At 31.8% G+C, this 14,282-nt stretch overlaps 1 protein-coding gene and 1 pseudogene across 1 annotated transcript; both read left to right on the top strand.

Moving 5' to 3' along the window:
* Positions 1–5,636: 5,636 nt before the first annotated feature.
* Positions 5,637–7,626, top strand: LOC25483067 (F-box protein CPR1-like; annotated as a pseudogene).
* Positions 7,627–8,820: 1,194 nt separating this feature from the next.
* Positions 8,821–12,912, top strand: LOC25483066 (UPF0678 fatty acid-binding protein-like protein At1g79260). Its single transcript, XM_013611712.3, has 4 exons — positions 8,821–9,061; positions 9,204–9,344; positions 10,694–10,762; positions 12,479–12,912. Exons 1-4 carry the CDS (start codon positions 8,885–8,887, stop codon positions 12,596–12,598), a joined length of 507 nt encoding a protein of 168 aa, XP_013467166.1. The 5' UTR covers positions 8,821–8,884; the 3' UTR covers positions 12,599–12,912.
* The last annotated feature ends 1,370 nt before the right edge of the window (positions 12,913–14,282 follow it).

Below are 14,282 nucleotides of genomic sequence, written 5' to 3'. Positions count from 1 at the left end.
AAGGGGTTCTCTCATCTTTGATTTCTCACAACTTACCGATTTTGACGGATTCTTAGATTGAGTGGACTTTGCGAGAAAATTTAGTTGAAAATATAAATACTACAACTTACATGGTCATGAATTATACGCCGATCACATGGTGAACGACGCATTGCTATCAAATATACACCAATTCTTTGTTAAATTGTGATCTTTTTGTTATGTCTTTTTATGGACAAATGAATGTTTTATTGATTCATTGATTTTATTTGCTTATAATGATTAATTATTTTCTTTTCCTTTGTTGCTGCTGTTAGGTAGTTTTGTTTTTCTATTCAATATATATTATTTAGTATATAGTCACTGTACTTTTAGCAATTAGGGAACAACAATAGTTACTAGTTCCTTATATGTATTAGAGATCAAATAGGGGATTGACAAAATGAAAGAAAAAAAAACAGAGAAAAGGGTAAAGACAAAGATAATTATGCATTTTGAACCATGAATGACTAAGTTGTTGCAACTCGTGGATGCTATAAACAGGGGGTTGTGTGATGCAATAAATCATTTAGCACACAAAATATAGAACACATTATTCTTCTTCAACTCAATGCCAAAACTGAATTCTCTAAAACTTATAGTCATTGTTTAAGCTGAATGAAGTGGTTTAAAAATCAATCTAACAAAATGTCAATGCTTTTGTGCAAAAATTTGGCTTTGGATGAGACTTGATTACAAAGACTTTCACACCTACTGACGAAGTATGGAACAATTACTTAAAAGGTTAGCAAAGTTCATAATCGTTTAAATATATTAACATTTAAAAATTTTAGTAAGTATATTAACAATTATTATTTTTAGTCCCACCCAAGTCACAAACATTTTCGAGAAAAGATTATGGTTGATTATGATTATTTGAAGATTGTTGTTGTACGTGGACTCTCTAGTGAAAATAGTTCTATAACAGTAGACGTAGACCTGATGATATTGATGTAACAACTTTTGAGTAAGAAAGTGGAAATTTCGGAATGGATGGATTTTCATATGATCGTAGCAGTGATGAACATATCACTAGATAACTATGAACCACCATACAAACCTCCATCACCTAACCAACCTAGTCCACCATCTCATTCACCTTTAGATTAAGAGGTTCCCATAAAAACACAAAATCGTAATAAGAGAATTAGATCCGAGTATGGAAAGTGTTTTGGCGATGTTGGGATAAACAAATCAAGGACATGTTATGGAAAACCTTTTTGTTAACATCAAGATTATTGATGTGCATTTTGAAAAGATGACGAACATGACAGAGAAAAGAGAAAAGATAGAGATAGAGATAGAAATAGAGAGATGAAGAGTAATATTTGGGATGTTATAGAATATATTCAAAGTTTGGATGTCAGAATTAGTTTCAAGACGACTGAATTATTGAATACTAAAGCAAACATGGAGTATTTCTTGAAGAAGACAATGGATGAACGCTTGTCTTTGATAAACTTCAATTAAGTGATGATTAATATTTTGACCATTTTTTTATTAAAAATTATTATTTTAAACATCTTGATTTTGTTGAATTGTAATTTTTGGCATGTGCAACACTTCATAACTTTCTTCGCAAAGAATATCGTTATGATGAATTTTCAGTTGAACCTACTGACGAGTCTTCATCTTCAATGTTACCGAATCACAAAGACAATAATTATGAACCCAATGTTTAAACACAAGAGCAGGCAAAAGATGCCAATTTATGGAAGACTAGTATAACTTTAGATATGTGGATAAATACTTCTTAGGAGAACTTGAATTTAGAATCACTATATTATAACTCCATTAAAAATTTGTGTTATAAATTTATTAAAATCCTATGTTATAAATCATATGGAATAATAACAAAGTGATTCTAAGTTCATGTTCTCTAAGTAGTATTTTTTTAATATATCTAAACCTATACTAGTTCACCATAAATTAGCATCTTCTCGTAACTGCTCTTGTGTTTGAACATTGGCTTCATAATTATTGACTTCGTGAATTGACAAAGTTGAAGATGAAGATGAGGACCCATTAGTAGGTTCAATTGGAAATTCATTCGAGCGACATTATTTGCGAAGAATGTTATGAAGTGCTGCACATGCCAAAAATTATAGTTCAACAAAATTAAGATGTTCAAAATGATATGTTTAATGATAGATGATCAAAATATTAATCATCCTCTAACTTGAAGTTTATCCAAGACAAGTGTTCTTCCAGTGATATCTTCAAGAAAAGGTCCTTATTTGAATTCGTATTCAACAATTCAGTCGTCTCGAAATGAGTTTTCACATCCAAATTAGGAATATCATTTTATAACATCTCAAATATTACTCTTCATTATATCTATCTCTATTTTCTCTATCTTTTCTCCATCATGTTAGACATCTTTTCAAAATACGCAACAATAATCCCAATCCTAACCGAAAGTTTTCCATAACATGTTATTGATTGTTGATCTCAATATCGCCAAAATTGTTGATCTCAATATCGCCAAATCTTCCTCATACTTGGATATATTGTTCATTTATTACGATTTTGTTTTTCTATGGCAACCTGTGAATCTAAAGGTGAATGGGATGGTGAGGTGATGGAGGTTTCAGGTTTATATGGTGGTTCGTATATGGTGCTATGAATGCATCACTACTGTAGTCATATGAAAATCCTTCCATTCCAAGACTTTCACTTTCTTACTCAAAAGTTCTTGCATCAGTATCAACAGGGTCTATTGTTATAGAACTATTCCCGCTAGAGATTCCACCTCTAACAACAATCTTTAAATACTCACAATCAATCATATTCTTTTCTCGAAGATGTTTGTGACTTGGATGAGATTAAAAATAATCATTGTTAATATACTATGAATATTATCACCACAAAAAATACTATAAATATTATAATATACTAAAATTTTACCAATTAATATATTTAAAAGTTTATGAACTTAACTCACCTTTAGGTAATTGTTCCATACTTCATCATTAGTTGTGAAAGTCTTTCTCATCCAAAGTAGAGTTTTTACACATAAACATTGACATTTTGTTATTTTGATTTCTAAACCACTTCATTCAGTTAAAGTAACGACTTTTAGGGAATTTGATTTTGGCATTGAGTCGAGGAAGGATGATTCGTTCTATATTTTGTTTGCTAAGGGACCCATTGACATCACACAACCTCTTGTTTATAACATCCACCAAGAGGTTGAACAAGTCAATCTTTTCATTCATGATCCAAAATATATCTTTGTCTTTACCATTTCCTATATTATTTTCTTGTTTCAAATTCCCCATGTGATCTCCAATACATATAAGGAACTAGTTAATTCACTAGAACAATTATTGTTTCCTAATTGCCAAAAGTATAATGACTATATACCAAATAATATATATTCAATAGAAAGAAGAAACCTAAGAAGATTGTTGGTCGGGCAAGATCCCTTGGGCAAAGGGATCAAGTTGATGATTTTGAGCTGACTTAGGTCCAGCCAAAACATGGACACAACACAACATAGCTTGATTTATCTTCTCAACGGATCTCGCCTGTTATTTAAAAAGGCAAGATATCTATCACACCTATTAACTATTGATTCCTCACTCGGTTAACTTGTACAATAACATTAAGATTCGACAGTGGGTTGTGACTGTACACCTAACCCTATTCCGAAAAACTAGCAAGCACAAATGAATTTATTTTAGATCTGTTATTTAAAAATTCTCTTCAAAGCACTTAATAAATCAAAAGATTGTTTTATGAGTCGTCAATTCGCAAAAGCTTTAACAACAAGAATAAATAATCGGTATAACAAAAACAAGATTATATTGTAATATAAACTGATTTCGTTCAGTTTATATTACAATATAACAATAAATCAAACAAATTCTTTTAAACATTTTTATCTACATTTTTCTATCTTTATCTTTACGTTATGCATTTCTTAATTAATTTAATAGCTCGAACCCCTCAATCATACATTCTTAACTGTCTTTGAAGTAATTAAAGTACCCAGAAGTAAGGGCATATAGTTCCTTCCTCAACATAATCACTTTGTGAAAGTGAATCACTTTTGGGAGCTATTAGCCGAAACACTAACTTTTTCATGGCATTTATTTTTATCTTTATTTTATGCATTTATTAATTAATTTAATAGCTTAAACACCTCAAACATACATGCTTAACGCTCTTTAAAGTAGTTAAAGAACCCACAAATAAGGATTTATAGTTCCTTCGTCAACGTAATAAACTTTAAGAAAGTGGATCACTTTTGGGAGTTATTAGCTGATACACAAACTTTTTCAAGACATTTATTGAAAGCTTAGTTCCTATTTTTTGAAAGTAAGTTCCTCTTCCACGGTTTACTTGTTTTAATCTATGTTTATTTGTATTTTTTTTCCCTAATAATCACTTGTGTGAATATTATTTTTTCTGATTGCTAGCATTGATTGTAGTTTTAAATGATTATCTATTGACTATTTTTAACGACTTGACAATCTCATAGTACTAGCCCTGATGAAGAATGCATGTAGGAATAAATGAATGTGACTTATTTTCTAAGATTAGATATTGAATTATCTCTAATGTTGGCTATCATATGTGTCTCTAAATCAACATAAACTATACTAATTTCATTTTGTAAATGTAATCTCAAATCACAAGATCAAAGAACTTGAAAGATCTATCATCTTATAACGTAAACATGGTTTTACATTCAAAAAAATTAGTTATTTTGACTTCTACAAACATGGAAGGTAAATAAATAAATACTAATGAGCTTCAGTTGTTCTTCAGGTTTCAGGGGTTTTACAACTTATTTTCGCTGAGATTAAATCCATTTTCCTTCTACTGATAATTTACTTGCAATATTCACACATAATTGAAGCAAATATAATATAAAACTAGCATTTCAGTTAGGTTAGGCACTTGCTCATGAAAATTATTTAATATTATTAAGACATTATTGTAATACTTATATATAAAAGAATTTTTCACACATATTGTGTAAAAAGATAAATAAATATAACATATCAAATATTTGTATATACAAAAATAAAATGTATGAGTGTTGTTTTTTTGACGGGTCCCTGTGGGATAGGGATGTAAATGGATATCCATGGATGCGGATAGTGTAATATCTTTGTCCGCTCTGTTAGATAAATATAAAATCCATACCCTATCCATATCAACGCGGACATCCGTTTAGCGGGTAATCCGCAGATTTTGAAGTATCCGCGGGTTTATACAGATATTCATGGATAACATTTATAAAAATAAAATAAAAAATTTGTTTACTTTTTTTTAGCTAAAATTTAGAAACAAAGAGTATTCACATGCATTTTCTTTTCTTTTTAGCAAAACATAATATACATACATTACAATAACAACAAAGATCATTGACCCAACAAAAACAGAAATAAAGTCCCCGACGTTTAATAAAAATAAAGTTATTTGATTTAACAAAAACATAAGTAAAGCTCATCATATTCAACAAAAACAAAGCTCCATTCACTTTCACTTCCTTTTAAAGGAGCATAATAACTAATAATACTCACAATACAATACATAGAGTTTTTTCCTAGGAAGTTGAATGATATTGATGTTATTTATGTAATTTAATCGGTTTAATAGCGGGTATGGATATCCACAGCAGGTAGTTAAAAAATTTATTTATTTTATCTATGGATATCCATTAAGGTATCCGCTCCGTGTCCATGGCAGATTTTATCCGCGGATATCCACGGGTGTGGATTTTTTTGCCATCCCTACCGTGGGATGGAGCATATGATCTTCATTCCCATCCCCGCACTATCCTCGAGGGAATCATCATCACTCTTATCCCGTCCTCACGTGAAGAAATTCGCCATCTACGGATCCTCAAATTGAAAAATTCCCGTGCAAATTCTCATCTATGGGTGTAAATTATCCCATTTTAAGGGGGTTGGATGAGTGATCACCGATACAAAGGCATGATTGCCTCTAGCAATATGGATTGTTACCAAAATGTTAAGAGTTTTTTTTTTTTTTTTTTTTTTTTTTTTTTTTTTTTTACGATGTAAAAGAGTTTTGTATTATTGATGCATAGTCTTTATGTTAAGTGGTCCAGTCCCCTTGGTTTATTTATTTTGTTAACATATTCTTAATTTATTTTGTTATTCTTTATTAGAGAAACTATTATTTATTTTGTTAAACAATTTAATTATTAGTAACATATAGAAATTTGTTATTTTACTTTAACTTTTTTGACAGAAAAAATTAAACAATTAAAGTAAAATAGCATATAAGATATATAGTTACACACTTCTATATTAAAAATAATAATAATTTTCTTCCAAAATAATAATAATTGAATGGTTTTGAATATTTTTTGAATGGTTTTGTCAAAAAAAAATTGAATGGAAAATAATAATAATTATAATAATTAAATAGCTTAAAAATGTAAAAGAAATTAGCTTGAACTTAAAAAACAAAATTTGACAAACACTTTCTGACTCCCTTTTACTTCAACTCAATTGAACTACAATCACTCCATACAATGGTGTTCTTCTCCGACGATCTCATCATCGAGATCTTCTGTGAAATCTGTTCTACGTTTCAGGCTCCTTAGAAAGTCTTGTGACACTCTCATATCGGATCCCGCCTTTGTGAAATTGCATCTCAAGAGATCAGCATTACGAAATCCACATTTCTTACTAATCACCAATCACACCACAACAATCAAAGGTGACTCCTCCAATGGCAGTGACGATGAATATAACAAAGATTTCAGCGTCGTTCCATACTCCCTACACAGTTTAGTCCAAAACCCATCGTTCACTCTTTCCGTCCAACCTTACTATCTTATAATTGGTCCTTGCAATGGATTGATATGTTTGGAAGGTGGAAGTTATTCTTTTTACGATTATCAAGAGTACTGGCTCCGTTTATGGAACCCAGCCACAAAAGAAATAACTCCAAAATTTGGTTATTTTCAAGAAGATTTATTCGGCTATTCTAGGTTTCATGCCTATTACCAATTCAACTTTGGTTGTGATACTTCCACCGACATTTATAAGGTAGTGGCTTCACGTTACAATCCATGTCAAAGGAGTAGCAATGTGAGAATTTTTAAGTTTGGGTGATAACGTTTGGAGAGATATTCAAAGTTTCCCGGTTGTTCCTCTTGATTTGGACATGAATGTGTATTTCAAAAGCACTCTTAACTGGTTGGCTATTCAAAATGTATTACATTATGATTTTGAAAATCTGGAAGATATTGGTGTTGAACAATTTGGTATTGTTTCGCTTGATTTGAGGACTGAGACATACAATTAGTACTTATTGCCTCGTGATTTTGACGAGGTGCCAACCATAGAACCAACTTTTGGTGTGTTGGGGGACTGTCTTTGTTTTTCTTATTGTTACAAGGAAATCGATTTGGTTATATGGCACATGAAGAAATTTGGGGTTGAAGATTCTTGGACACCATTCCTTATAATTAGTTATAACGATCTTCAAATTGATTATAGCTATGATGGTTATGAAATGGAGTATGATTTTAACTTGGTGCCGTTGTTTCTTTCTGAGGATGGTAATACACTGATATTGCATAGCATTGGAGAAGCGGAAGCAATTCTCTATAACTAGAGAGATAATACAGTAGGGCGAACAAAAGCTAATGTAAACCACTTTGAGAAGGAGCTCAAGTCCATCTCAAAGATGATGTTGTTGGATCAAGTCAAGATCAATTGTTGTGTTTGATTACATGTTTTGTTTTATATAAGATATTTGTACTGAATCATCACATTTTGTTTTCCCGGTCATGCTAAAGACATATTGCGTATTTGAATTAAGCTAAGATTATTTTAAGAAAATAAATTTTGTAGGTAATTTATGACAGAATTCTCGTATGGAAAAGTTATTCTGCAAAACTAATTGTCTCTTTCTGGAAAAGTTATTCTGCAAAACTAACCCTGTAATTTAATATGATTTTCTTTTTCAAAAAAAAATTAATATGATTTTCCATCGAGTATTGTAAAATTAATCTGCCCTGTCAAGTAGTTGCAAGCATTTGAACTTGTTGTAGATATGATTGTTAATGACAATTAAACTTGATGCTTAGAGAATGACAAATTGTGTATGTAGAAAGTAGTTGATTTATATTATTGTGCAACATCAAATTCAAAATCATGTGAATCTTGTAGCACATATATAGTTCTTTAATCTTTATCCTCTAAGCATCAAGCCAAACTGTGGAGAGACTATCTACAACAAGTTCAATTCCAACTAATTGAAAAGCCAGGTTAGCTTCATGATGTCCAGTGAAAAATCAAACCGAATTACTTAGATTGATGAAGGTGTCAGAATTTTTACGTACAAACGAATGACTCAGACCACTGATATTATATTTAAAACTATCAAAATGACAAGGCTTCTTCTTCATTTAATGTGACTGACTAGTTCTTTAAAGACGACGAAATAGATGTGAATTGATTGAATGTCATTGTTTGTATCCATATTTTTCATTTTGTAATTATGTATATTGATTCTTTTGAGCTTATATGTATTTTTGGTTTTCTTATTGAAAAAAATGAAGTTTTGATCTCATATTTTTAAAATCAAATTTTTTATCTTCAATTTAATTTTTATTTCTAAATTTTAACCCTTAGGATATTTTTTTAATGATGTAACCTTTGTGATATGACATTATTTATTAAACATTTGTTGATATTTATATTTTCTCTCTTTATTATTTTGATTTTTATTTCAATATTCAATACCTATTTTTCTTTATATATTTATAGTTGTCTCCATAGTTTTTTTTGAAAGAAAAAAAAAAATCAACATACATTGTTATTTACACTGACTACACATTTTCCATAGAAAAACCAAAAAAAACAAACAAATGGATACAAACAATGACTCTCCGGCACCGGGATCTTCGCCGCCGGTATGTCACCCGGCAGTGGCACCACTCTCATACCTTCTCGGAACATGGAGAGGCCAAGGAGAAGGTGGCTACCCCACCATCAACTCCTTCTCCTATGGTGAAGAACTTCACTTCTACCATCCACCCAACAAGGTTGCTGCTTTTCTCTCTCTTTCTTCATAATTTTCATTTGGGTCTCTCAAAGTATTCATTTTTATTAATGGGTTGGTTTTGATTCTTGTTAACTTTGTTGTTGTGTATTGATTGTGTGAAATGGGTGGGTGGGTGGGTGTAGCCTGTGATAGGGTACACTCAGAAGACATGGAAACTTAGTTCTGGTGAGCCTATGCATGCTGAGAGTGGTTATTGGCGTCCTAAACCTGATGGGATCATTGAAGTTGTTATTGCTCAAAGTAATGGTCTTGTTGAAGTTCAGGTACTACTTGTTTTCAATTTTTGTTTTGTTTTGTTTCAAGGATAAACACTGTTTGACTAATTGGCTTCAAATTTGTGTGTGTATCTATGTTCCTTATCCTAGAAATGGTGGATTTGAAGGTTCAAGTTGATTTAGTTGCTTTTTGTACTAAGCCCAATTCCTTACTTGTCAAGCCATGTAACAAACACATGTTCTATTTACTACAAATAAGCACCAATCCCAGAAGAAGAGTTTATCTCTTCCTTCATTTGCAAAAGAACATTTCAATTGCAATTGCATCTCTTCCATCAATATTAATAATATCTTTGCTGTATAAGTTATGCAATGGATTACTTATTTCTTGTTCATGTTTCCATATTAGGATATGTTATTCCAAAATCTGGGTTGGCTTTTTCATCAAACAAAATTATGGGGTGGCCATGGTTTTATATTATTGGTGATTAATGTTCGTAATTTTTCCTTTACTGTGGTCCTCCCCTAGCCACCAATGTGCGGCATTTGGGTTGTATTGTAGCCCCCCCCAGCCACCGATGTGCGGCATTCGGGTTGCTTTTATTGCAAACTCCAACCCCTTCATTGTGTTCTCACATTGCCTAGAGATACGGCTTGTGTAGTGTTTAAAAGGATTGGGCAGCCCTCACCTTGTCGGTTTTATAAGGTTGAGTTAGGCCAAACCCACATTCAAATTTGGTATCAGAGCCAATCCATGATCCGTTGGGCCACTTGCTATCAGGTTTTTGCTATCCACCACTTGGTTCATGCTCTAGATGTCTAGTCTTGTGCGTGTTAAGAGTCCCACATTGGATGAGACACGATATAACAATATGTTTATAAGTGGGGTAGTCCTCACCTTATAAGCTAGTTTTGTAGGGTTGAGTTAGAGTCAATCGATATCCTAAGATGGTATCAATGTATATAAGTATATCCTAGACCCGATGTTGGGATTCCCGCGTCACTCCTCGCTTCAGGCTCATTGGGCCCGGGCATAACGGGGTGTTTTGGAAATTCCACCTCTAGCCGCCTATTGCGGCATTTGGGTTTGTCTTCATTCAAGCCTCCAACAGATTCATTGTGTCTGGTGTACAGGGGTGAATTTAATCCCACATTGCCTAGAGATATGACGTGTAGTGTTTATAAAGCTTAGGCAACCCTCACCTTACAAGCTGATTTTGTAAGGTTGAGTTAGGCCCAACCCAAATTCTAAGAATTAGTTGAGTTTTGACATTAAAATCTTGCTTACTTAATCGGTTCTAGGTCCAAACGGCATGGTATTACTTTCTGTTTTTCTTTTTGTGATTTCCTTCGGCTGCCATTGTTAGCTCCTGACATTTTCTGCTATCAAATTCTAGAAAGGGACATATAGCATTGAAGAGAAAGTGATACAGCTTCAGAGTGAACTGGTGGGGAATGCTTCCAAGGTGATTTAACATGATAGTCTTTCCCAAATGCATCCATATCAATGTCTCATGTGTCATGCTCATATCATAGTAACTGAATGGCTTCCTTTAGGTTAATTTCATGCAGGTAGATATGTTTTATTTGGCCTTGCTTTGCCTATCCTTTGATTTTTCGTTTGTGCAGTCTGGTTGGAACTAATTAAGTTAAGACTAGATCAACGCACCCTCCAGACTCAATTATTAGTAAAAATAACTAATTACACAGATTAAGAAAAGTGATTAATTTCATTTAATTTTCTTGATGTTGTAAAAAGATAATTGCATTTTCCAAACTATACTTTCTTTTCATTTAATTTTTCATGGAAACTTGTTTCATTGAAGGGGTATTTTGAGAATAATATCATTGAATAGGGTGAGGTTAGTTATATTTTGGTCCACCAAAAATGACTACTTCTTTTCTTAGACTTTCTTTGGGAGTTTGGAGGGGAGGGGAAGGAAAGGCTTTGCGAGGATAGAAATATAGGGAAAAATAGAGAAATCTTTCACATTTTTTTAAAGAGTGTTTTCTTAGAGAGTGATAAATTAATGCGGATGATTAATATATTTTTTAATTTTAAGAATGTTATAACAACATACTCCCTCCGGTCCTATTTATAAGAGAAACTTGGGTCAACAAAAGTTGATGTATCTAGTTAAAAATTCAGTCCAAATACATTTAACTTTTGTTGACCTAACTTTCTCTTATAAATAGGACCAGAGGGAGTATATTAAATTTGAAGAATTCATTCATATAAACCCCCCAAAACCCTCCTCCAATAGAATTTTTTAGTTCCCCCAAATGAGGAGGGTTTTATATTTTGAAGAAAAATAAGCCCCCCAAAGCCTCTCCTCCCAATGTCCTCTATTTCTTCCACTTACTCCTTCCTTTTTTTCTGAACCCTCCCCTCCCTTCCCCTCCAAACTCGCAAACAAAGCCTTAGTTTTGAGTCCAGGAGTAGTAGTTGTTAAACACAGAACTAGGCAATAACGTAAGGCTTTGGATTCTGGAAGAGGATAACAAGAGTTCCAGCTTATTGATGATCTGGAATTCACTGCTATAACTTCAAAAACTTGTGTTAAAGTGGTACAATGGCTGACTTTCTAGATATTTTTTATCACAATCTACAAGGACTATACTTACAGCATACTGAGTCGTAGTTGAACATTATAGAGATAAAAGGAAGAGACAGGCTATTAAAACAATTGGTAGATTAAATCATTCAATCTATTTTTAGTTTTCTTGTAATTTAATTTGAGGAAAACATGAATATAAACATTTAGGGAGTAACAATAACGTGTAATCACGTTAGTTCAGATATTTTGATATTCTTGTAAAGATTAGCTTAGCATTACCAAAATTGATGAATCATTGATCCCTCAACCACTAAGTTACGTATAAAAATCCAAAGTGAAGTAATACCTCATTTTTATTACTTCTTTTTGGCCAGAAGATTTTGATGTGATATTAACATAAACTTGGATAGAAACTCCTATCTATCACACTTTCTTGTCGTTATTTTGAGATCTCTCTTACGAAACTGTTTTGTTTCATCTACGCCTTCGATAGAAAATCAAAGAAACATGTTGCTACCATGTTCACTACAATGCTTAAAGAAGAAAGTATGGTCTGAAATGGATCAATTCATCTTATTCTGTTTGTGATGTCGAGACTTAAAAAGTTGTATGCATTCCATACAGGTTACTGGGATCAAGAGATGTTTCCGACTAGTTGAAGGGGATCTCTGTTACGAGGTTGACATGTCTACCAATGCAGTTACCCTTCAGCCACACTTGAAAGCAAAACTGAAGAAGCTCTAAAGCAAATAGTGGATCCATCTAGCTTACATGGCTTGAATTGAAATTTCCTAGTCTGAAGATACTATGAGTAAAATTTCATATTACAATCAAGTGAAATATACTTTCATTTTGCTTATTATAATTGTAACAAATCCTTATCTATTGAGGATACAACTTGCACTATTGAGGCTATAGAGTCTATAGTTTTCATCAAAGTGACATTAGTGGTATTTGCTTGAAGAGGAAAAATTCACCTCATTTAATTGTTGCTGAATGTATAATCTGGATGTTGAACTATAACATATATAATTTTTTTGTATCCTTTAGCCAATGTATTTTACATACATAAATAGTACTAGTAGTGAATGGATATAGCCAAAGGCTAAATTATTGTGTTACATAGGGTAAACAAAAAAATGTAAAAAGTTTTGTTAGTGAAGTCCTTATCTACATTGGTAAAAGTTTTTGAATGTGCTTGTAAATACAATACAATTCTGACGAGTAATAAAGGGAAAGTAAAATGTAACAATTTCACTGGATGATTAGAACAATAAAATGACAGTAAAAAGTAACAGTAAATCATCTAGAGTAACTGCAGTTACCTATAGTTAGTTTAGCTAATCACAATTACTTGTAACCAACTGCACAAAGTCAATTAGAAGGGTAGATTCATTTGTATAAGGGAAATGTTAACGAGTGCTCTCCGCGTATTCTTTAAGGACCATAAGTAATAACTATTTATGAAAAAATATATAATCAATGCATTGTAAATTGAAACATTTAACTTTTTTAAAAAATAATTGTTTATTTTGAAATGTTTAAAGAGTGCTCCCGAACACTCGTTAACGAGACTCATTTTGCAATTCATTTTATGGTACACTACATGCTACATGAAGCTGCACAAAATTAAGTGTTTGTATTACCCTTGACATGATTTTCACCAGGTTATTCTTATTCATAATTTTACTTGGTATCTACTACTAGATTACTCCAAAGGATGCCAAGAAGAGTCATGTCTTGCACCACTTTATGATTGCTGTGAGAATCTAGAGAGGATCCCAAAAGAGTGAAAATGTTCTTTGATTAGGATCTAGAGAAAAACACTGATTGTCAATTCAATTTAGGATTGGAATATTCATTAGGCTAATAAAAACTATATGACTATACAAATGTTATTTTTACAATTTCCTTTTTTCACCTTACTCTCTTCCCACGTGTCTTACTCAATTTCGAAAATACCTCTATTTACTATAGGAAACTTTTGTTAGTAGTAGAGAGCAAAATTTTGAAACTTTTTCTTAAATTTTTCTTTGACGAGATCTTATTTTATCGGTAGACAAAATAACAAGAATCATTGGAAACAAAAACACACAAATAGAAAAATCAAGATTAAAACCCAAATCAAAACGTCCAATCATACAATTTCAACATTTGTTTTACGAAAACTATTTCTTAAGGCAAATTCTATGGTACACCCAATATATTTGAGTGTACCGGTACACTCACTCTTTAAATTAATGGTTAAATGAGTTGTTTTTTAAAGAAAAATATTATTTTCTATCATTTATATTATTTATAATAATTAAATCTTATTCATCAAAAGTATTAATGAAATAAAAGTAATTTTTTTGAATTTTTAGCACTCATAATTGAGAATATTGATTATATTTTACGATAATATGTAAAAAAATTACTATGATTCTTA

Source organism: Medicago truncatula, chromosome 1 (genome assembly GCF_003473485.1).
Source record: "Medicago truncatula cultivar Jemalong A17 chromosome 1, MtrunA17r5.0-ANR, whole genome shotgun sequence".
NCBI lineage: Eukaryota > Viridiplantae > Streptophyta > Magnoliopsida > Fabales > Fabaceae > Medicago > Medicago truncatula.
This window is presented reverse-complemented; position numbering and strand designations above follow the sequence as displayed.

Excerpts from the sequence above, each read along its gene's own strand:
- LOC25483066 (XM_013611712.3), top strand. The coding sequence starts at position 8,885 with ATGGATACAAACAATGACTCTCCGGCACCGGGATCTTCGCCGCCGGTA. Across the intron at positions 9,062-9,203 it reads TCTACCATCCACCCAACAAG|CCTGTGATAGGGTACACTCA; the intron begins GTTGCTGCTTTT and ends GGGTGGGTGTAG. Across the intron at positions 9,345-10,693 it reads ATGGTCTTGTTGAAGTTCAG|AAAGGGACATATAGCATTGA; the intron begins GTACTACTTGTT and ends ATCAAATTCTAG.